Genomic DNA, 23,755 nt, shown 5'->3' on the forward strand with positions numbered 1-23,755 from the left:
TTTTGAGTGTATATGTATTTTAGCCCCCATGGTAGTTTTAATTTAAGTTTGATATAGACTGTCTGTTGTTTTTTCAGATAACCGGTTTGTCTTCCTGTCATATCTCTTTGCAGAACCCAGATTCCAAAATGATGCAAATCAACCTGACTGGTTTTTTGAATGGGAAAAATGCTAGGGAGTTCATGGGAGAGCTGTGGCCACTGCTATTAAGTGCACAAGAAAACATTGCTGGTATTCCAACTGCATTTCTGGAACTGAAGAAAGAAGAAATAAAACAACGACAGGTAGGATTCTTTTAAATGGAATTGTGGGTGAGTTGTGAGCATGGGGCAGAAATGGTGACTGTTCCAGTAGACATTTTGGGATCAGCAGAACTCTGCTGTCTGGGCAAAATATTCCAGTCCTGAAGGAGATATTTGCTGGTGTTGGACATGCATATTTGATAAGGTCTGTGTGCTGCCTCTGAGTTAAGTGCTGATATTTGGTTGCACAGATAGAGCAGGAGAAACTGGCTTCCATGAAGAAACAAGATGAAGACAAAGAGAAGAGAGATAAGGAAGACAAAGACAACAGAGAGAAAAGAGACAGATCCAGGAGTCCAAGAAGGTAATGAAAATGCACAGGCAGCATATCAGGAGCAGAGGGCTGACACGTGGCAGAGAAGAATTAATTGAGCTGTGGAAGCTTAGCTATTGTAGCAGGCTGGCCTGACCTACTGCTGAACAGGAACTGCAAGTAAACCAGAGCAGCTCTGACAGGGGAGTTGTTTTTAGTGGTTTATCTGTTCCAGGCTTTGTTAGTTTTAGTTTTGAGGGAGTTGGGTTTTTTGTTTGGCGCCTTAATTTGTCTGTCAGTCAGCAGCAGAAAGTGCAGTGCTGTGTGTGCTTTGAATGCTGCAGACAGTGCTGGGTGTCCCTGGGTGCAGAGGGCTCAGAGCTGTGCCTGCCCCCGAGCTGTGAGTGCCCTGTCTCTCCCCAGGCGCAAGTCCCGCTCTCCCTCCCCGCGGCGGCGGTCGTCGCCCGTGCGCCGTGAGCGGAAGCGCAGCCACTCCCGCTCGCCCCACCACCGCACCAAGAGCCGCAGTGCCACCCCTGCCCCTGAGAAGAAAGAGGCCACTCCTGAGCCAGAGCCCTCCGTGAAACCAAAGGAGACTGTTGTGCAAGAGGCAACTTCAAACAGGTGAGAGCTCAGCGTGCAGAGCCATGTATTGCATTTAAAAAATGGAATTATTATTCTGATACCTCACTGGAGCTTGCCTTGGGCAATGCCTGCTCCTTCCTGTGCCCCTGCAACAGCCAAAGCATTTATTTTAGAATCTTCAGTGGGGTTTCTTTGGCCTGTGTAGAATTCTAAGGGCAGTGTGCTTTGCTGCCACTCTAGTTTCATTGTTCTGCTCATCACTGACACTTGTGAAAATGTCATCTTGACTTCCATAGCCTCTATGTTACTTATTCTCCTTTTAGAATCATTGTACCACATTCTAACTCTTTTCACAGTTCTGGAGCAGTTTGTCAGAGAACGGGCAGGAGAATGTTTGTTGTAGGGGAATATCTTGGCAGCTTCTAAAATGTTGCTGTGCAGGCTGTGGTTTGTATATGCTTACGAATGAAGTCCTTATTTTTAACAGTGATATCCCAAAAGCTCCTAAACCTGAACCACCTGTACCAGAGACTAAGGAAACTTCACCAGAACGTAATTCAAAGAAGGAGAGGGAGAGGGAGAAGGAGAAGGAGAAGACTCGTCAGAGATCCCCAACTCGGTCCAAGTCCAGGTCAAGGTCCCGATCCCGTTCTCCATCTCATTCTCGACCCAGAAGGCGCCATAGATCACGGTCAAGGTAGGGCTTCAGGTGCTGGTTGTGAAGTTTGAGAATATTTTCTGCTGAAGGTGCCACTTAATGTTCTTGGTTAGTGATGGTTTTAGAGGTGTTGACTGTGGATGTTTTGGGCAAAATAAGAAAGATGCATTTGGTGTATAAATGTGTTTGGGAGTGTTTTGTTTGTATTGATTTATGAGATGCTCACAGTGACCAGCACTGACTGGAGAAGGAATTGGGCTGCTTAATATTGATAATGAGAATTGTGTAGCCTTTCTTTAGGACCTGGGATTGATGCTGAAAATGCTATAAAATACTTCCTTTACCTCTTTCTTTTATTATTCTACTACTTAATAGAGTGACACTGTTAAACTTCAAAGCCCTGATAGTGTCCGTACATTTGGCATTCTCACCTAAATACAGCCTTAAAACGATGCACTTGGAGGAAAGCAACTCTGCACTCAGTGCCCCGAGGATAGATTTCCTCAACTCTGGAAGTTAGATAGTTGCTTTTCATTGGAATTTCTGATTGTGACAGGTCTTACTCCCCTAGAAGGCGACCCAGCCCGCGACGCCGGCCATCCCCACGCAGGAGGAGCCCGCCCCGGAGAATGCCTCCCCCACCCAGGCACAGGAGGAGCAGATCCCCCGTGAGGCGGTAAGAGCCCTGCTTTTTGAGACAGCTGGAAGTGCTAAACCTGCAAAGTTAAAGGGAACTGTAGCTGTGTTAGCAAAATTCCCTCGTTCATCTCACCTTAGTACTGACAGGTGTGTGATTTAGAGTGATGGAAAAACTGTGGTGTCACATTTCCTAAGTGTGTTGTGGGGGAACACAGTTGCGGATGTGAAATGATTTCTTCTGAGTTAGGGTAGTGATGAAAATTCCCCCTTTTTGAAAAGTGGCAGTTTCAGAGCTTTTTTCTTTTTTGCTTCTTCAAATGGCTCTGGGTAGTTCCCAGCACAGGCTGACATGATAACTCTTACGGCTTTTTTGCTTAAGTTCTAGTATTTTTCTTTCCTGACTGGGGAAAAAAAATGAGAACAAGTTGGGAATTTTACTCGTTGGGAATTTTTAATAATGACTTGTATTTCTATCACGTAAAATCAAATTTGGACTTGAAGTATGTTTCTTCTTCGTGTTCTCTTAAGATTCTTCAAGATTTGCCCTTTGGTGTTGAAAGTCACATTTTTCACAGCATAAGAATTGCTCTAGAGGCAAAGCTCTTAGCTGCCTTGCAAAGTAAATGATGTGCTTTTGGCAGTGTGAAAATAGACATTTGTCTTCATGGAGAGAGAACAGATTCTGATCCTTTTCATAGGAAGAGAATCAAAGTGATGCTTCTTGTGTACAGCAGTTGTTTTTGAGGAAGAAACACTTCTCTTCCTTTCTGTGACAAGGTGATGACTATTTCCTGAGTTTGTCAATATGTTCATTTCACACAGTTACTGGGAAAACTGTGAAAAGTATCAAACATGTATGTTGCAAAATGTACAAGAGCACCCTTTCAGCAAATGTTTATCTCACTCAAGGTAGGGTTTCTTTTTTCCAGGTTCTCAGGAATTCTGCAGCCAAAGGTGGATTCTGCAGGTACACAATTGCAACAGAACTTGCCACAAATTTTGCCGCAGAATTCTGAGGCCCTACCTTTTAAATTTGCAAAGTAAAGATGAAAGACTAAAACATAAGGATGGATAGATTGATTCTGAATTGTTAAGTTGTTAAGTTGTCTGAAATTTTCACCTCCTGGTGTAAAACATTTTAGTGTCCTTGCACACTAAGCTCTTACCCAGATCTGCTCTGGAGATCATTTAAGTCACATGTGCTAACACAGACAATTCTCTTAACCACCCAGAAGTTAGAGAGCCCAACCAAAACTAATTGTTTCCAGGGGCAAAGCTTAGCTGTAGCCTGTAGATTGACAGAAAGCCAGTGAAGGTGACACTAACAATTTTTAGCTCACTGTTGTAGTTAAGAATAACTGTGAAAGATTGGTCGTTATCCTCCTCTTCTCGAAACCGAGTGTTGCAGGCAGTCCACCATGTTTGGGAAGTGCTGTTGTCTGTGGCTCAGTGTCTGTGCTTGCAAACAACTGCAGTTCTTTGTTCTTTGTGCTGAGATGTTCCCCACTGTGGCCGGGCAGGACCTGATGTGGGCTTTGATTTGCAGGAGAAGACGCTCCTCGGCCTCGCTGTCCGGCAGCAGCTCCTCCTCGTCCTCGTCGCGCTCCCGCTCTCCACCAAAGAAGCCTCCCAAGAGACCCGTGTCCAGCCCCCCCCGCAAAACGCGCCGGCTGTCCCCCTCGGCCAGCCCCCCCCGGCGCCGCCACCGGCCCTCGCCCCCCGCCAGCCCCCTGCCCAAGCCCCGCCGCTCGCCCACCCCCCAGCAGTCCAACCGCGCCCGCAAGAGCCGCGGCTCTGTCTCACCCAGCAGGGCTTCAGGTGAGGGACGCCATTGCGGCTTGGGACTTCTGTTCCCTCCGAGAGCACGTGGGCATTTTGTAGGGACAGAAGAGTGTGAATTTCGGCTGAGCTGTTCCATTTTGTCTTGTAGCACCCAAACATAAGAGTACTGAGAAAAGAGAGTCTCCTTCGCCAGCACCCAAACCCAGGAAAGCAGAATTGTCGGAATCAGGTACGGCTTTGGCTGCCCAGCTCTGCTCCCGGGTGTGGGGTTTTTAGTCAAAAATACTTGGGCAGTGAAGTGCTGGGCCCTCCTGGAAGTCTAGCATTGAAATCAAGAGTTTTCAGAACTCTAAAGATGATCACTCCTACTGCCTCATTCTATCCAAGATTGCTTGGAATGAAAGTTCAGCCAAAGTGTTCCAACCTTATGTTATCCTAAGATTTGAGTGGAGGAAAACCCCATACCTGATGGTCTGCTCTCCATAACTTTGCTTCTGCCTGCATAAGGCAAATCTGTATCCTTGTTTTAAGTGCCCTGTGCATGTGTGTCCTTTCAGAAGAAGACAAAGGAGGCAAAATGGCTGCAGCAGATTCTGTCCAACAGAGGCGCCAGTACAGGAGGCAAAATCAACAGTCTTCATCTGGTATGGAGCACAGAAATTCCCTTAAACTGGCTTGTAGTTTCCTTTTGCAGGAAGTAGTTAAGTTCAAATACAGATTAAAACTATTTGCTCTGTGCTCTGCAGGGCTATTGTAAACTTAATTACAGATTTGCCACTCATAATGAGGTCACTTTAATTATTGTTCAGGAGGAATAAAAGTATGACTTTTAAAGGTCATTACATCTTTTGTTAATGGGTTTGCATCTTTAAAATTGCGCTTCTAAACTCTGAACATCACACAAAAATGTTGTGTGCTGTGGATTGCATCATCTGTCCTTTACTTTGGACTCTTATGCTTGAGATCAGTAAATTCACCTGGATATTTTTGTCCACATAGTTTCAAAAAGTAGCTGCAGTTCACATTTTAAATTATCTGTCTAGCCAGATTTTATGGGGACAGTTAGATCACTGCAAGCATTTTTATCCATCTCCAGTAGACTTATTTATCACTTAAGTTCAGCCAACACCTTCAATCAATCTGCTTTTAAATTTTGGGTTCTCATTTTGTAGGAGATGAGGTTGGTTTGAACTGCAGCATTACCCTGTCAGTGACAAGTCACAAGGATCATTTTCCAGAGAGTGATTGTTTCTACGTTTGCAGATTCTGGTTCTTCATCTTCCTCAGAAGAGGAGAGGCCCAAGAGGTCGAATGTGAAGAACGGGGAGGTGGGCAGGCGCCACCGGCACTCGCACTCGCGCAGCCCCTCGCCCCGCAAGCGCCAGAAGGATTCCTCCCCTCGGTAACTGCTTGAACTCAGCTCATCCCTTCCTGTTATTTAATGTTTATCTCTCTGCAACTCTCACCAAATCCACATCAAGTCATGCCCACTCTGCCCAGTCTTCTTTCAAGGTTTCCTTCCCATTACACTCATTTGGCAAAAGTTGCTCTGACCTTTCTTTGATCATGTTCATTTTTGCCTCAAATCCGTGGCAGATAGATCTGTTTTGTTTTGTTTTGTTTTCCCTCCACTGCTCTCAGGATGCAGATGGAAAAGAGGTGGCAATCACCAGTGATGAAAAGGTTGGTTAGAAATTAATCTCTTAAACAGGCTGTCATTTATTTTGGCATGGATAAGCATTTGCCATCCTTTTGTCCTTTAGACTTGCACACTCACGGTGAGGGAAATTTAGACTGATGTGCTCCTTCATGTGTTGGACCTGGAACCATTTCACTGGCAAAAATAGAAGGAACAGCACCTACTCTGTGTCCCTCACTGCTCATCCCTTGTTAATTCACATCAGCCTGTGACATCAATAACTTTGATGTTGTTACATCCCACTGATGCCTGAGAACAGCTGAACACTTGTGTTCCTCAGGGGCTTCTTGCTCCAGACGCCCAGCTTTGGGTGAGCAGTGGTGGGTTCCTGCTGCCACTGACTCAAAACCCTCCTGCACACTTGCAACAAGCAATTAAGATCTTGATCTTCTGGGTCAGAAATGACTGTGGAGTTTTCAAACTCTCATTCCTCAGTTCATGAGATATTTGGAGCTACTGGAAGTAGACAATCAGTAAAACAGCAGTGACTTTTTTATTTGTGACACATTTTGCTCTCTGTTGATCTAGAAATACAGAAACGTGCAGGAAGCTTGATGGGTTTATTAATTGGATGTAATGACCCTTGAGCAGGCTGTAATTAAGCCCTAGCTAGCAGATACTTACAGCACACATCATGATGTAGGAGATAAAGATGACTCCCTCACCAATGCAGACCTTCCTAATTATGGATCCTGTCAAACATTTCTATGGAAAAGAGGTTGGGATTCAAAGGCTTTGATCTTGTTTTGCAACACACTGAATTCACGTACTGCCTGTTGCATAAATACATGTTTAATTAGGACACTTAGTAAGTACATTTGAAGGCTGGGGGTTTTTTGGATCATAAAAGAACATTGTATTTTGGAGCAAACTCTTATCTATAAAAATGTGTTTCATTGCCTTGGAGAACAATACCCAGCATATTTGAAATCAGATCTCACTTAATGTAAATGAGATGCTTTGCTTTTTAATTGCTCTCAATTTTCCCTTATCCAGTCATTTTATCTTAATTGCTTTTTTTAAAAAAAGGAATATTTCACTTTACCAATATTCCTCTCTTAAAATTCTATGCAAGAATGTGTTGGATTAAAATTACCCCTTCAAGAAGTCTGTTGTAAACCCTGCAAAGCAGAAAATGGCTCATTTGGTGAATAGTTCTAATCCAGAGAACTGTGGTTTAGGAGCCACTCTGTTTTTTTTCCACTGCATTTCGAGAAATAAATAATTTTGGATTTCAGATGGAGCACAGTTTCACACTGTGAAGAAAATTAACTCCACCCAAGGCAAAATCAGCATGTGATCCATCGCTTATTCCAACCATTTGGCGTTTCTCTGGCTACAAGGTGGTGATGGATCAGGTTGTGCAGACGTGGAATTGTGTCCTGGCTGATGTGGTGGGCTCATGGTCACAGTCAGACACTCATCGTCTCACACTCTTAAGAAAGATTTAAGTACTTTTCTTTCCATAGTGCTCCCAGTAGAATTCCATGTTAAGGTGCATGAAGGAGCAGATTTTGTGTAGTGGAAGCAGAGCACGAAGCAGCTGGTGGCTCAGCTGGCAGTTTCCTGATCAGTCCCTGTTTTCTGCAGCAGGAGGAGGAGGAGCCCCTCGCCGCCCCCCGCACGCCGGCGCCGCTCCCCTTCCCCGGCGCCGCCTCCCCGGCGCCGCCGCTCCCCATCCCCACCTCGCCGAAGGTACCACACCGGGCATCCCCTGCCTGCTCTGGGCTTGGGGACTCCTCTGGGCATGGGAAAAGGGCTCTGCTCCCAGTTCCTTCACTGGGAAGCTGAGGGGGCTGTGTCGTGCTGGTGAGGTTGGGTGTGGTGGGTGCATGGCCTGGATGTCATTGGGTTGCTGCTGCCAATCCTGAATTGGAATCACAGAACCATGGGATGGTTTGGGTTGGGAGGGACCTTAAAGATCATCCAGTCCCACCCCCTGCCATGGGCAGAGATACCTTCCACTAGCCCAGGTTGCTCCAAGTTTTGTCCAGCCTGGCCTTGCAAACTTCCAGGGATGGGGCAACCACAACCTTTCTGGATAACAACTTTTAAAGAGCTTTATTTTAAACTCTTGGAACTTCTAAAGAATTCTAGTTTAAATTTTGAGAAGTTTAAAGAACTCTAGAGTCCTTTTCCCCCTCTCTGGGTGCACTGCAGGGCACTGCTGACTGATTGCCATGCCTGGGTGGCCCCTGAACATTTGTTCTCTTTGCAGGTCTCCATCACCACCCCCGCGCAGACGTTCTCCCTCTCCACGGAGATACTCCCCCCCGATCCAGAGGCGATACTCCCCATCTCCCCCTCCCAAGAGAAGAACAGCATCTCCTCCTCCCCCTCCCAAAAGAAGGGCCTCCCCTTCCCCCCAGTCCAAGCGCAGAGTCTCCCACTCCCCACCGCCAAAACAGAGGAGCTCCCCTACTGCTAAACGGCGCTCCCCTTCTGTATCTTCCAAGCACAGGAAGGGGTCTCCTCCCAGCAGATCCAACAGGGAAACACGTTCTCCACCACAAAACAAAAGGCATTCACCTTCACCACGGCCTCGAGCTTCCCACCCTTCCTCCAGCCCTCCGCCGCCACGCCGGGGAGCGTCGGCGTCGCCACAGAGGAGACAGTCACCCTCGCCCAGCACCAGGCCCATCAGGAGGGTGTCCAGAACGCCAGAACCCAAGAAAACAAAGTAAACAAACCCCATCTTGTCTGCTCTGGGTTTGATGAGGGGTTGTTGTTTAGTTGTAATGCAGTGAATGTAGTTAAGGAATCATAGAATCCCAGAATGGTTTGGGTGAGAAGGGACCTTAAAGCCCCTCCAGTGCCACCCCTGCCATGACAGTGACACCTCCCACTGTCCCAGGTTCTCCAAGCCCCAGTGTACAACCTGGCCTTGGACACTGCCAGGGGTCCAGGGGCAGCCACAGCTGCTCTGGGCACCTTGTGCCAGGGCCTCATCACCCTCACAATGAAGAAATTTTTCCCAGTATCCCATCTAACCCTGCCTCTGGCAGTGGGAAGCCATTCCCCCTTGTGCTGCCTGCATAAAAAGCCCCTCTTCTTTTTATAAGACTCTGGAATGCTGCCACGAGGTCTCCCCAAATCCTTCCCTTTAATTGCTGGCTTTAAAGAAAACTTAACTTTATCTTTAAACCTAACTGTGGAAGGGGACCAACACTTCTCATTGGCTCAGAAATAATTCCATAAGTGTTCACGATAAACTGCTAAAACTGTAAATATTTTTGTCTTTAGTGAGATGCTACTTTTCTGAGCAGACTGTGAGAAGTGTAGTGCCTGGATTATGAATTTTTTCAGAAGGAAAATGTAGCTAAATGGAAAGCCTTGCACAATTAAATAGCATTGCTGTTCTCTTGACTTTTAATGTGATTATAACTTGGTTAAACCAGAAAGGCAGCAATCAGTTCTGAGCAGCAGCAGGGTTGTTTAACAGCTCTTCAGGCTGCATTATCCCTCTGCATTATGGATCCACTTTGCTCTTGGATTGTTTTGCTTTTTTAAATCACATCAGCAAAGCAATTAATCTATTTATTTTTTAAATCAGTTTAAATCTTCTAAGTGCAGCCTGACCAAATTAAAGCACAGGTGTTCATTTGGCTCTTGTGTTGATATTCCCTTGTTCTGTGCCTCACCTCTGACTGCGACTCTTATGTTCCCCAGGGCTTCCACCCCCAGCCCCCGGCGCGTGTCCTCGTCCCGATCTGCGTCAGGGTCACCTGAGACAGCTCCCAAAAAACACCAAGGACCTGCATCTCCTGCCCGGTCTCGCTCTCCTTCTGCAAACTGGTCACCTGCAAAAAAGGCCAAGAGCCCAACTCAGAGCCCATCACCTGCCAGGGTATTTGCTCGTAAAGCAGAACTGCTTTGGGTTCCAGGGTAGGCTCTGGTTGGGAAGGCTGAGCTGCTGAGCAGCCCCAGGGTTATTCACAGTGGGGAAAACTGCTTGGGCTCATTCTTTGTAGTTAAAAACTTCTAAAAAGAATTTGTAACATAATTTTTTCAAGCTTAACATTTCCAGGTGTGAAAGAAAATGGTGTTCTATAGAAAATCAGTCTTCTGGGGAAAAGTCTCTCCCATTTCATGAGTGTACATGAGTTTTATGGTCTACAAAGTGAGGGGGACTTACTTATAGTCAATATCCTCTGTGCAAACTCAGAGTATTCCCAGTGGGAAGAGAACAGATTGTTTGGTATCTTCACCTCCTCTTCTGAGGTGTTTCCCAGGGGCAGTTCCATTCTTTGCCAGAGAAGTTTGAAGCCTTAGAGATAAGTTGTAACATCTGTTGAATTATTTATTACAGAATTCAGATCAAGAAGGTGGTGGCAAGAAGAAGAAGAAAAAGAAGGATAAGAAGCATAAAAAGGATAAAAAGCACAAGAAACACAAAAAGCATAAGAAGGAGAAGGCGGCGGCGGCTGCAGTAGCTGCTGCTGTGGCTCCAGCAGACACCACCTCAGCACAGGGAGACCAGGAAGCAGAGACAGAGCCCAAAAAGGTGAGAATTTGGGACTTTGTAAAGGATGGGTGTGCACTGCTGTGCTGGTGTTCCCACTGCCCTAATTCCAAAGTGAGATTTGGGCTGTGTGATTCCATGTGGGGATTTCAGTGCTGGGAGGGCTCAGCCTGGCCGGGCCTGGGGTGTTTGAAGCAGCTCTTTGTGTTTGTTTGAAGGAGACAGAAAGTGAACCCGAGGACAACCTGGATGACCTCGAAAAGCACCTGCGGGAGAAGGCCCTGAGGTCCATGAGGAAGGCGCAGGTGTCCCCCCCCTCCTAGGCCAACCCTTTGATATAATGTACATTTTATTTGGTTTGTACTCAGAATTCAATTTCAAATTGCTAAATGTGTTTGAGCTTTAGAATATAACATTTGTTGTAATAATTGCTAGGTTGAGGTTCACCATGTACAAAGGGCATGGATTTACATTACAAAAGGTGTCCACAGTGTACTAGTGACATTCTTTCATTGACAGTCAGCATAATTTCATTTAGAGTGAGACTTTTTAGAAGCAGTAGGAATTTGTTTTGGAGGTTTGAAACATGACCGTCAGTTCCCTCGTTTCTTTGAAATCCAGCAGAGCCTTGAGCAGAATTTGCGAGGGGCTCATTTGAGTTCTTTTGTATCACTTACATGATGCTACTAACCTTTGTGGTTTGTAGGCTTGCCCAGGAGTAAAACCACTGCAGAATTCAAGAAGTACATCTCTATTTTAATGCTTTCTACTGTTGCCTGTATAGTCTCCATTAAAGCCAATCAAGAATAGCAATTTAGAGTGGTACATAAATGAAAGCATGTTGTTTACCAGGACACTGTGGGTTTATATTGATGTAACATGTTGATTTGGAACACTGGAATTTCATTTGTATTTTTATGTTCTTTTTTTAAAGGGCAGTTTCCATGATCAGCAAACCCAGAAAAAAAGATAATAATTCCTTCAGTTCCATAAATTTTGTTTGTGAGCTGTCGTTGCCCCATTCATAAATCTTGTCTCGTTACGGTTCTTCGGAATGGTCTGAGCAACTTTCAGAGCTGTGTTCTTTGAAAGTTTAGAGGAACCTGAACTTTGGATATTGTCATGTTTTCACTGTTCTTTGTTTTTGTTTTTTTAACTAAAGCTATATAAAGCTTGTGGATTAAACAAAATAAATTTCTAAATTTAAACAGATGTTGGCTATTTTTATCTGGACTTTTACATTTGCTAATCAGCTTTGTTTTGTGCAGGGTTAGTGGCTGATCAGAGATGAGAAAGTGTTTGATCCACTGTGCTGGCTCTGGAAAAATTTGGGCTTTTAACTGGCCTGGTGGAGCAGGAAAAGCCCTTTAATTAGTGATGCTCCTGTGGAGTTCTTGCCAAGCAGGAGTCAAACAGCCTTACCTGGGCAGTGCTCTGAGAGGATGGAGAAGCTCAAACTCAATATTTGCTGTGAAAATTGCTGGTCAGAACAAGTGTTTGAAGGCCTTGCAAGAAATGAACAGCAGGTTTGATTAACTTGGAGAAGAGCTGCAGTGGTGTGAGAGCTCATTTGAGGAATCCTGGGGACTCCCTGCCTTTCATAATCATGGAATCACAGAGTGGGAAGGGACCTTACAAAGCACCCAGTTCCAACCCCCTTTTAATCACTGGAAACTTGCTGGGTTGCTGCTGTGGAATTCTTATAAAAACTCCAGCTGTGTTTCTGAAATCAGCTCAGTTCTGAAGCCTGAGGTTCTTTTAGAAGGTGCTTTTGAATTATTTTTGTGATGTACACAGTGAAGTGTGCAGCTTGGTGAGTCTTTCCTTGCCCTTGTGCAGGGTCTAGCCTGAGGCAGGGCTGCTCCAGGTCCTGGCTGGGAGGGGAGGTTTCACAGCAGCTCTTTCACCACTTCCCTCTGTGCTGAACCTTTTGTTTCTTCACATGAATGTCATTGTGTGCTCAAGTGCTTGTAAACCTCCTCCAGAACTGGAATGCTGAGGATCAGCTGTTACTAAAAATGTGTGATAAATTCCAAGAAGCTTCTGGACAGAGGCATTTTTCAAAGTCCATCTGGGTGAATTTGGTGCTTGTGGAGCCGCAGACCCGAACTGGGGACGTGCTGATCCTCATCCACTGGGATTTTCCCTGGATGTCCTGCAGAGGTGCAGCTCCCCAGGGTTTAATGTCTCCTTTATCATCCCAATCTTGCTTCTACCTGGGTTTAGTGACCTCTGAGTGCCTTTTAATCTTAGCACTAATAGAAGTTCTTTAAATACATTCAGGACCTGAGTCACTGATTATCTTCCCTCACACCTATTTCCATCTCCTGCCTCCAGGGCTGATAAAGGACCTCTGGATGGGCCAGACCTTCCCTCCACCTTTCCATCTCCCTTGGAGTTCCTCTTGTTGGTGCTCCCTCTGCCTCTTTTTTTCACCTATCCATAAGAAATGGATAGGCTTAAAAAGAGCAATTAAATGCAGTGTTTAAAAAGAATATAACTTCTAAATTGTGTTTCGCTTAGTATTTTAATTCCTTCCTACTTATCCATTCAAGTAGTAACATTTCATTTAAATACTAAATGGGATAATGAGCACTCTCCTCTCCTGAGCTGTCCCTGCTGTTGCACAGACCCTTTTTAGCACAGAATCTCTGCTGGGCTGGGTTCCATCTGTGTCTCTGCTGTTCATGACACCACTGAATTCTCTCCTGATCCTCTGATTGAGCTCCCCTCATCCAAACCCAAACTTGTCTGATCCCTGCCCCACTCCAGCTTCTTGGTTAACCTCTTCTCTTTGTTTTTAAATCCTTGTATTTGTAGTTCAGAAATGACCCTGCAGGTTCCTGGTGTGATGAGGCAGGAGCTACCTGGATCTGTTCATGCTGAATTTTGGCTTCCTGACCCAGGCCACCCTCGTGAAGTGACAGACACAGGGTTTAGGTAAGGGACTTGCTGTAATGATTGTATCCAACTCCACAAAAAGTTTAATTGGGCTGTGTAATTGAAATGGAACTGAATCCAGCAGTGAGTGTGAGGCTGAGGTGAGTCACAGGTCAGTCTCTGTAGCTGCTTCTGAAGAATGATGTGTTTGTTGTGTCAACAGGTGGGACAATGGCAGGTGTGTGTGTGCAACAGTTCCAAGCTTATAGAAACTCAGGGCTGGATTGTTAAATTTTTCCACTTGTGTGACTTCGGCAATTTGCCTGGGAGTGCTGTGTGGAGCTTCCTGAGCCAAGGGATTTACCCTGAATTGCCCCAGGACACAGAACTGTTCTGCTGCTGCTCCCTGGGAGCCCAGGAATAAATCCCAGCACCAGGGCAGAGTTCTTTGCTGGAAGCCATCCCAAAACCTCCCTCACCTGACACAAATCCATGCCCTGAGCAGTGAGGGCTGCAGGGAGAGACCTGGGCTTGGAGGAGCACTCTGTGCACTCTGACTTCATTCCTGCAGCACCAAACTCCAAATCCCTGTGTGCTGGTGTAAAAGTGGCCCTGGGAGGGGCAGCTCAGCAGGGCACAGAGCTGTATTTTGGTGGAGTTCCATTCCAGCTGTTGTGTGTCGTAACTGATGATCTGTTACAGGATCATCTCATAAACCCTTGATTTGTCTGCTTGAAGTCCACTGTGGATGTCACCAATGTCTCAAAGCGCTGACAATTCCATGGAATTGTGTTTCTCTTAAAGGTCTTACTCATAAATTACTATTGGAAGTAATTATATCTCTTCCAGGGTAATAAAAAGATTATTGAATCTCAGCACAATGGGATGAGGAGTTGTGTATTCCCAGACTAATCAGCACTTTGACTTTTGAACTTCATGCAACAATCCTGAATGAGTTCAAAGAGGCTGTAACTGCTGGAGTCCCTTCAGCTGGGTGTGAAACAACAGCTGGGGATGGTTCCTCCCCACTGGCTGGAGGCAGAGGATGTCCTGTACCAGCCACTCTTATCTGGGCTCCCTCTGGCTCAGGATCAGATAGTCCCTGTGAAAGTCCAGCAGGAACTGGACTCCTTTGTGTGGCACTCGAGGGGTGACACAGCTCAGCTGCTCTGAGCCAGGTTCTGGGGGAAAGAAGTGCTTGGCTTTGTTATCACTTGTTCAGTTTAGTTCTGACGTGAGCCAGAGTGTTTCCTTCTGCTGTGAGCGGAGCTCAGGGAGCTTCAAACATGGTTAGAGATCTTCTGGTCCACTTGTGATGGTTTGTGTTTGCTGCCTTGGTGGCTGGAGGCAGTCAGGTGGTAAATTTTTCATATGTCCCATCCTGAGTGTGGATTAAGCCTTGGGAAAATGGCTGGGAAAAGTGAGGCTGATTTTAATTGCTCTTAAACTACGAGAACAACCAATATACAGAGGGAGATGATGTTCAGAGGGGTCCCCAGTTCTCACTGCAGGTTTGTACCTAAACATCCCCAAGTGGCTTTGGCTCTATCTCACCAGGCTGGGGACGGACTGGAAGCTGTTCTGAAGGGATAAGGATCAGTTTGTTGTGGATCTGGAAAGGAGGGTTTGGGTTGTTCTTGCCTTTTTTCCCAACTTTTATTTAAAATCAAGAGCCACAAAGTGCCTCTTTTGGGGTTTGCTGGTGTCTTGTGTAGGGGCTGTGCCTGAGCAGCAAATGGGAGTTGTGTGGCTCCAGCCCATCTCCCAGGGAGAGAAAACGCTGCGAAATTCTTCCTTAGCTGGGAGTGTCGGATTTTGTAATGGGAGCCAGCCAACTCCCGGGGCAGGTGAGGCAGGTCTGCCGCCCCAGCGCACCTGGGTGAAGCCGGCACTGGAGCAGGGCTGACTCACCCGCGCTCCTTTGTGCCGTGCTTTGGGGTTGTGCCAAGCCTCTTTTGGGGTTTGGAGAATCCTAAAGATCAGTGCTGCAGGAGGGAACGTGCTGGCTCCCAAACCGGGGCTGGGGCAGTGAGGGGGGCTGGGGTCAGTGCCAGGAGTGCACCTCCCCACGGGTTGGGTTTGCTGCAGGAGAGAAGACTGAGCCTTCAGTGCAAGGTGTTTTAATCACCAAGTCATTAATTATCTTCAACGTTCGTGTTGTGGCAGATTAAGAATCATGCTTTTTTCTCATTCGGGATCAATCTCATTCCCAATCTCAAGTCGGGAATTGTGTGGTCAACACCTCCCAGGACCAGGTGTGGGACTTGACCTCCGGGCCGGGCTCCGGGGAGGCTGCCCAGCCCGGGATGGGGTCAGGAATCCTTTTGAACTCCCACATCTGCTTCCCTGGGCCGAGGAGCTGAAGGCAGGAGGGATGTGGGTCTGGAGCGTCCTTCCTCCCACACAAAGGCAGGATACGGCCACCCCGGGCAGCTCCCGGAGTCAGTGCGGGCTTTGTGGGCAGGGACCGGGCCGGGGCTGCGACCCCTGGAGCTAGGGCTGCTCCTGCATGGAGCTATTGAACCCCGGGGAGAAACAGGAAAGGACCTCGTCCAGCAGATCCTGGGGAGCTCAGGTTGCTTTTGGCATGGGGCTGGTCCTTGTGCTGATCTGGGCAGGAGGAGGATGATGCTCCGAATCCCTGGAAGTGCAGGATCCTTCTGATTCACGTGAAAGAAAACACGGAAAACAGCTGTCCTGGGAAAGCAGCGCTGGGGGGAAGGGAATTGTAACGAATTGTTTGGTTCCCCCACAGAGGCTTTGTGTTCAGTCGAGGGACAGAGCTGCAGCTCGTGTAAATTGTTGTGGCTATGAAGTACATGAAATTCTGCTGCCGATGTCAGCTGGGAATGGCCCCTGGAGAGGGGGGGCCGGACTCTCCAGAGCACGTGCGGTCCTTATCTGCTCAGCCAGAGCTTCCTCTGGGTTTGTCCCCACCCCTGACCTGTGCCGAGTGTCCTGCTCCGGGCTGGCCCCAAGTGCACAAAGCTCCATGGGGTCCAGCCCCTGACCCACATGTGCAGTGGGAGAAGGGAATGTCTGTGGGGGCACGGCCTGGGAAGCTCTCAGGAGGTTTTCTATGCGGGGGGGCTTTTTGTAGTTCCTCGCTCAGGCTTTAAAACTTGAGCTTCAGATGAAAACAAAGCTGATGGAATAGTTGTGAGAAATGTGGATCTCTTTTAAGAGTAACCCCCCAAGGCTTCCCCTCTCCAGGAGGGAGGAAGCTCCCATTAAAAATTGATAGTCTCCCTGTCAGCTGGATTTTAATTCAGCAAGTGGATTTGACTACCGATGTGAAAAAAATTACCTTTGTCACCGTGCTGATATTTTTTTAATGAGACAGAAATGGTTTGGCACCTTTCCAGCTTATTAAAACCTTTGTGAGTCCACAGGCACCAGCACAAGGGGATGAGAAGGGAAAATTGCATTAAGTGCATGATTGGCAAAACAAAATTGAGCTCTTTTTTATTTATTTATTTTTAATCTATTACAAGCCTGTGAATGAATCTTCCATTATTTATGGGGGAGGATAAAGGGAGCCATCCCTGTGGCTGCAGGCAGACTCTGCTTTCAGTTCAACTCTTCTTTCCAGACAGGGAAAGTGGACACCTGCTGCTATCCAGGACAGAGATAAGTGAAGGGAGCAGTGTGAGAAGGGAGAAATCCCCATGTTCTGTGGGAGAACAGGGCCCTGGGGATGATTGATCTCCACAGGCGCTGGGTTTGTCTCAGTGGTCTGTGCGTTCCCAGCTCACCACAGGGTGGATTTCTTCACTGGATAAAAGCCTTCCCTCCTCCCAAGGGGATCAGACCCTTTCAGCCACTGCATCCCACGAGTTGAGTCACCCCAAGGTCTCCATCCTGCGCCCAACCAGCTGCAGGAGCTGCTGCAGCCCTGAGGCTTTGCTGCTCAGAGCCCTCCCAAGGCCGACCACGTTGCCAGTGGGGATCTGGCCCCTCTCCAGCTCCTCTTCCTTCTTCCTGCCCCCAGCTCAGGCCCTTCCCTGCCCACACGGCCCTGCTGCAGCCAGTGTTCATCCAGGCCCCTGCTCGGGGGGATTTTTGCGGGGAGGAGCCGGGGTCGGCGCTGAGCTGGGAACGCTGACACACTGTGGGAATCCTCGTGGGATCCCCCTCCTGCCTCAGTGTCCCCTCAGCACCACGGGCTCAGCATTCCCAGTGACGTAAGGGAGATTCCTGTTGATAAAGGGCTCGATGAAGCTCATGTGATGAGCAGTGTGCTGATAACTGAGACTCTTCTGGCAGCTCAGAGGCCACTTTGCTGCAGTGGGACCGAGGAGGGGCTGGCCCTGCTGGCACCAAGCCCCGGAGAAGGGGGCTGTGGAGAGAGGGGTTTCCCCCTGCTGCCAACAGAGGCTTTGGGTTTATCCTCTCCAACTGCACATCCCACTATTAATGAGCAGCCATGGTACCATTTGAATTTTAATGACATCACAGATGCAGCGCTGCTAATTGCTCATTTGCTTATCTGGAATGAGTTTTAAATCTGTGAAAGAAACCTGAATCATGGAAATCTCTTGTGCAGCTGATCAGGGCAGGCTTAGAGAAGCAGCTGTCTGTGGTTTAACCCCCTCAGTGACAATTCCTCCCCTTTCCATCCCATTGCCCACCTTGCTGCACTGATCAGCTGCAATTCATGGCTGGGATAAAAGCAAATGATTTAAAAGGGGAAAATCTCCACAGCCTTGCTACTCAGAGAGATGCTCTGACAGCCTGGCTGGGTTTGGCCATCCCTGGCTGGGCCAGGAGGCAGAGGGATAGCTCCAGTCCTCAATTATCTCTCCCGGGTTTGTGCCTAAGTTTTTGGCTCTAACCAGCTCTTACTGCTGCTCAGTAGGAGCCCAAAGAGCCTTACAGCAATCATTACACAGACAAACCACCAGGGTAAAGAGGTGATAATTAAAATTGCAAAAGCAAGGACCTGATGATCTGAAATACCAGAATTTCAGCCTGAGCAGGTCGAGCGTGTGCTGCAGATAAGGAGCAGAGAGACGGGAAGATTTGGGAACTCTTTGGTCCTGCCCTGCAGGATTGTTGTTGTTCTCCTCATCTGCAGGGCACAGTGGCTTTGCTGGGGATCGCAGCTGCTTTTTGAGTTGGTGACTCAGGAGGTTTGGGTTCAGTTCCCCATCCTGCTGTGGGTATCTCAGGGATTTGGGATGTCATTTTCTTGGCAGTGCCTCAGGCTGTGAGGTTTGGAGAAGGTGGAGGAGTTTCTATCCCTGTGTTTGGAGAGCTGGAGCACTCTACGTGCTGCTGCAATGCAAATAATTTTATCAGAAAGATTATTTCTAAATCCTGGTAGAACTGCAAGATCTTGGCCTCTTGTCCTGCCCACAATTCCTTTCCTTTCCTGAGTACTTGGAAAAAAATCTGGCTCCTTCCAGTGTGACTCAGATAGGAAGAAATAAACCCCACATTCATCATGTCACTGCTTGAGTCAGATCAGCATTTACGCCATCACTTTGGAGCAGGGTGGCTCTGGGAGAGGTGTTCCCTTTGTTCCTTGGGGTGAATGTCAGCCCTCCCAGATGTGGACTTTGCCCAAAGAACCTCCTGGAAAGCTCGGGGGATTTGGGATGCACAGCTTCACCCCATAGGCAGAGTAGAGATGTGAAACTTCAGATGGTGCCCAGCTGTACAGAGTGGTTTGGATTTGTGGAGGTGACAATCCTTCCCTAAACTGGGATTATCAGGTGCCTGCACTGAGGGAATCAGAGAATCATGGAATGGTTTGGGATGGAAGGGACCTTAAAAATGATCCAGTTCCACCCCTGCTGTGGGCAGGGACACCTTCCACCATCCTGGTTGCCCATCCTTGGGCACTGCCAGGGATCCAGGGGCAGCCTGTGCCAGGGCCTCCCCACCCTCACAGGGAAGAATTCTTTCCTAATGCTCACAGCTTTGGATCAAGCCAGCCTGGAGATAAAGAGATTTTGTGTTGGACTTGGGTTTTTTTGTGAATCTTTTTCTCTCTGGTGTTGGACTGCACCTCAGAGGGAAAATCAAGCATCTTGGTGTCATTGCTGTGACTGGATTGATCCCTGCAGATCCATGGGAGGGGGGCTGGAAGCTGGGAAGGAGCTGCTGCTTCCCTTTTCCCCACACACAAAGGGCAGCACACAGAGCCAGCACTGCGTTCCCTCAGCTCCCCTTCCCTGGGTCCCTCTGACCTGCAGCCCATTAAAAACTCACAGCAAACAGAGTTTCTGCATTTCAGCTCCATGACAGAAGCCAGTCTACGGTGCTGAATCCCAGCTGGGATATAATGGGCAGGGTTCATTATAGAGCCCCCAGCTACCGGCAGCTTCCAGGCTTTTCAGATTACGGGAATTCAGCAGGAAACCTCGGTGGTGGTGTTTGATTGCTGCTGCAGGGGACTGTGGCTGATTTAACCACTTAATCAACCTCAGCCAGGCAAAGCTGGGGTTGTTATTTTGGGAGAAGCAGGTTATGTAGTGCTTTTTTCTTCACCAAATCTCCTTAGCCCAGGTGTTTGAATCACCTGGGGACTAACCTTAAAAGAAAACAGACAATACCTGAATTTATTTACTTTCAAGCAACTTCTATACATTAAGGTGGGGAAATACAGATTTTAATCAGGCTTACAAAACTAGCTTTTATTTTTCCCCAAATAACTCTTCAAACCAGGAATGCAGTGGATTTGGGGTTTTTATTGAAGGACTCCTTGTGTGTGTGCATCTGCACAGTGCTGCATAGGTTTCCCAGCACTCAGCCCCAGCTCCATCTCTGCCTCTTTATCCTTTCCAGGTATCTTCCTGCAGAAGGAAGAAGTCCAAATCTTTGTTTCCTGATGCTCACAGCAGAGGACAGGCTGATATCTGAATTTGGAAAGTAGGGCAGCGAGAAACCCCGGGCAGAGCACGGCAACAGCCTCCTGCTGAAAGGGGAGAGTCAGGCATTCAATTACTCCTGTCGTGTGTGTGGTCCTGGGAGCCAACTTTCCTTTTCCCCTTCCTCAGATATCACCTCCAAAGGTAGGGAGGTGACAAACACTTCAACTTCCCTGTGATCCAAAGGAAGTGAGGTGAAAGCTGTGCCTGTGTCAGCATTCCCAAAAAGCTGCCCCCGGTGCCTCTGTGAGGGGACCCACGGCAGAGGGAAACCTGCAGACAATGCCTGCTTTGTCCCCTCCCTGCTTCTCGTGCTCCCTGAGATGCTGAGTCCAAACATTTAACCACAAAATGCATTAATTACCATCCAGCTCCCCGGGGAAAGGACCATATGCCAGTATCCAGGGGAAACAAAAAAGGAAGAAGCACGGAAAAGCCATTGATTATTAAATTATTACAAGTGCAGTTACTGCCACCGAAAGTTCTTGATGAACATTTCCTAGAAACGTTGAGTTCTCCAACCTCTGCGCTCGGAGCGGTGCTAACTTGGACCATGGAGCACAGGAGTGACCCAGAAATTGTGGGATGAGGTCACCTTCCCACATAATGCCACGGGATGTGTCCTGTGTAATTCTGCTCAGCCTGCAGCACAGAGCTGTTTTCTGTGGATTTCTCCCCGGTGACAGCTGTGAGCTCCAGGGCCGGCTCCACGCGTGCCCTCAGCTGCTCACTGCAGCTAATCCTAAAGTTTGGCAGCCACCCCGGAGGAAAATGAGCCATCCAGGGACAGCTGGTTGGGAATCACAGCAAACTGCAAACAGTCTGACACCAGCAGAAGTTGCGTTTCCCCCGCAATCCTTGGAAATCTGGCAAACCAAACCCTGCTCGACGCAGGGGCAAGAAAAGATGAATGAGCCATAACAAATTCATCCCTCCCAGGAGGCAGGTGAGGGATGGAGCCCAAAACCCCTCTAGGTGCCTGCATGGGAGGGAGGAACGTGGAGCTCCTGGGATTTCTCTGCTGAGGGGGCAGCAGCTCAGCAGAGCATCTGTGACACGAGGGCTGGGCCTGCGGTGGCTGCGTTTCTGCTGCTGCATCCCAGCCCAGGATCCTGAATTAGCTGTGGAATGGGAATGCTGGTATTTATAACCAGGGTGTGTCAGTCCTGCTTTCCTTTAATAGGTGTCCCTGGGCAGGTTCCTCTCCCAGCTGTGTCCAGCATGGCTTTCAGGAGCTCTAATGAACCTGGCAGTCAGGACAGGCTCCTGCTTCCAGCCACAGCTAGCACTGGATGCTCTCCTTCCCAGACCTCCTCAGCATCTTTCTTCTCACAGCAGTTTCATGATAATTTAAAAAATGGGATGTTCTTACATGTGTCCCACTGAGTGACAACATGACCTGTGTGCTGAGCTCCCTCCACGCCTGAAAAATTCCCCGTGGAAATAAAAACCCATTTTTGAGCCCTGGGGTCAGTGTGGCAGAGAATTCCACCAGAGGAACATGCACAGCCAGGGCAGGAGAGGGCCTGCTTTGATATCTTTAACATCTGATGCCTCCAATTTCAAAAGCACTTGGAAAGTTTGAGATGGAAAAACTGATGCAGAAAGGCCAAAACTGCCAGAGAAATGAAACAATCTCACGTTGTTTTGCTGCTCGGCCAAATGGGGACGAAGCTCCTGAATGCAGCAAAAAATAATATTGAGGGAGTGACCCACTGAGCACACGTGGGGGGCCAGAGTTGCTTTGTTCTCACTCCAGGGCTTGGTGCAAATTTAGCTTTGAGTAAGTCACTGAACCTTCCTGACTCATTCCTCACTGTTGTTAAAGGTGGGTGATGCTCATTTCTCTATGGATTGTTAGGAGCACTGGTGATTTATTATGTAAAGCGTGGACAAATTAATTCTAAGTGTTCTAGAAAAGAAATAAATAAATCCAGAATAATACAAACAGCAATTACTGAAGGAGGAAAGAATTGAAAGCTTTCAGACTGAACATTGTTGGAGGTTTCACTTGAATGGGGAGCACAAGCGGTTTGGTAAGTGGTAGCTGGAAACCAGGAAAATGTCATCTGAAAGTGAAATAATTGAAAAGATATTAAAGCAGAGCCGGGGCTGGTGCAGCTGGGTATAAATGAAATAAGCTATTAGCTGCTCTGCAAGATACCAGCAGGGGAGAGCTTTTGTTGGAGTAGAAATGCAGCAGCAGTGAGGGAAAAACAACCCTGGCAGCTCCTTTGTGGGGCTGGGAAACATAAAAAGGCCCCGAGAGCCTTGCAGACCTCAAATTTGTTGCTCTACACCCACTTTTGCGGGCGCTGTGGGAGAGCTGTTTCTTTGTGCTAAACCACTGCCTGTTCTCGAGCAGGTGGGCCTGTGCTGTGGGGAGCCCTGGGAAGTACTGCAAGTTTGACAAAACCCTGGGATTTTAAACTTTTTGGTGGAGCAGAGAGGGAGGCTTGGTCCTTGGCTCAGGGGGAGTACTTGGCTCAGCGTTCCTTGTCCTGGAATAAGGACTCAGCTCCTTCCTTTCCCAGCAGACAGAGGATCCAACTTTCCTTTGCCCCTCGTTAAACCAGTCCCACATTTGGCCCCAAATGGTGTAAATTTCTTACTCTGCCATGCAAGATGAAGCTCATGTGATGAATGCAAAGCCTAAGACAGATGCTTGTGGAGACTCTGGGACAACCCCATTTAAGGGAAATTTCTTCCCTTCTGTTGGAACCCACATTCCAACAACAACAGGAACAGTGGGACGGTGTCCTTTTGTGGTACAGGCTGCAATTATTAAAGGGTAATTACCAAGGGAGGTTCCTGTCCAGGGCTGGACTGCACAGCCCCACATCAGTTTGGTTCTAGTGACACACCAATTTCCAGCCCAGGCTGTCCCACCCCATGAATCAGCAAGATTCCTTGGACTGTAAACCAAGCAGAGACGGATATTCCTCTGGCTCCTGGGGAGCTGGGGCTGCCCAGAAGCTGCAGGAATGGGAATGAAAAGGACTTTGTCACATCGGTGGCCCAGCCCTATCAGCTCCGGAGAGGGGCTCGCAGCAGTTTTTCCTGCTCCAGATGAATTCAAGGGCATTCAAAGCTGATATTTGCGTAAAGACATCCGGTTATGCAGAACCTGGAGAGACGGGAGGTTTTGTTATTAGCAGCGAGCGCTCCGTTGGTAACCATTCCATGTGGAGCCATCCCGGGCTGCATTTGGGTACAAATTACAGGGAGGCTCATCCCGGGTCACAGACTGCATTGAAGTCACTCCGTGCCACCTCGGGGGATGCCACAGCCCCGGCCTGCCCTGGGAACAGCTCTGCCGAGACGCTCAGGTGCAGCTCCACTCAGACTATTAAAAATAGAGTCTGGGCTTCCAAAAGGAAAGCAAGGACTGCGAGCAAGGGCGGGAGACGCCGAGGCATGAAAGCCGCTCTGTTGTGTGAAGCCGCATGGGGAAAATGTCATCGTGGCTCTGCTATTTCGGTGGGAAGGCTGGAAAAAGTGCATTTTCCTCTCTTTTCGATGTTTCACCCAGTTCTCCTGCATTTTTTTTTTGTCCGGCTCCTCAGTCCCTGACCTTAATAGTAGGGGGAAAATTAGGCCAGAGACTCAACTGCCTCTTG

General features: G+C 48.0%; 1 protein-coding gene across 16 annotated transcripts in view; it reads left to right on the plus strand.

The window, feature by feature from the left end:
* SRRM1 (serine and arginine repetitive matrix 1) overlaps positions 1 to 22,844 on the plus strand; it is a 28,289-nt gene extending 5,445 nt beyond the window's left edge. For 2 of the 16 annotated variants that reach the window (XM_053964415.1, XM_053964429.1), the window contains 16 exons: positions 114 to 284; positions 494 to 606; positions 979 to 1,179; positions 1,628 to 1,837; positions 2,355 to 2,474; positions 3,984 to 4,255; positions 4,368 to 4,448; positions 4,777 to 4,863; positions 5,483 to 5,621; positions 5,861 to 5,902; positions 7,509 to 7,613; positions 8,137 to 8,598; positions 9,588 to 9,765; positions 10,228 to 10,422; positions 10,599 to 10,685; positions 13,201 to 14,061. In XM_053964415.1, the coding sequence (XP_053820390.1) occupies positions 114 to 284; positions 494 to 606; positions 979 to 1,179; positions 1,628 to 1,837; positions 2,355 to 2,474; positions 3,984 to 4,255; positions 4,368 to 4,448; positions 4,777 to 4,863; positions 5,483 to 5,621; positions 5,861 to 5,902; positions 7,509 to 7,613; positions 8,137 to 8,598; positions 9,588 to 9,765; positions 10,228 to 10,422; positions 10,599 to 10,685; positions 13,201 to 13,266 (2,529 nt within the window). In that variant the 3' untranslated portion in view covers positions 13,267 to 14,061. Of the gene's footprint in view, positions 1 to 113; positions 285 to 493; positions 607 to 978; positions 1,180 to 1,627; positions 1,838 to 2,354; positions 2,475 to 3,983; positions 4,256 to 4,367; positions 4,449 to 4,776; positions 4,864 to 5,482; positions 5,622 to 5,860; positions 5,903 to 7,508; positions 7,614 to 8,136; positions 8,599 to 9,587; positions 9,766 to 10,227; positions 10,423 to 10,598; positions 11,593 to 13,200; positions 14,062 to 20,052 lie in introns of those variants that run through there. The other 14 variants (XR_008434821.1, XR_008434820.1, XR_008434819.1 and 11 more) reach the window with 14 other exon arrangements.
* The last annotated feature ends 911 nt before the right edge of the window (positions 22,845 to 23,755 follow it).

This window comes from Vidua chalybeata, chromosome 25 (assembly GCF_026979565.1).
Source record: "Vidua chalybeata isolate OUT-0048 chromosome 25, bVidCha1 merged haplotype, whole genome shotgun sequence".
NCBI classification, from domain to species: Eukaryota; Metazoa; Chordata; class Aves; order Passeriformes; family Viduidae; genus Vidua; species Vidua chalybeata.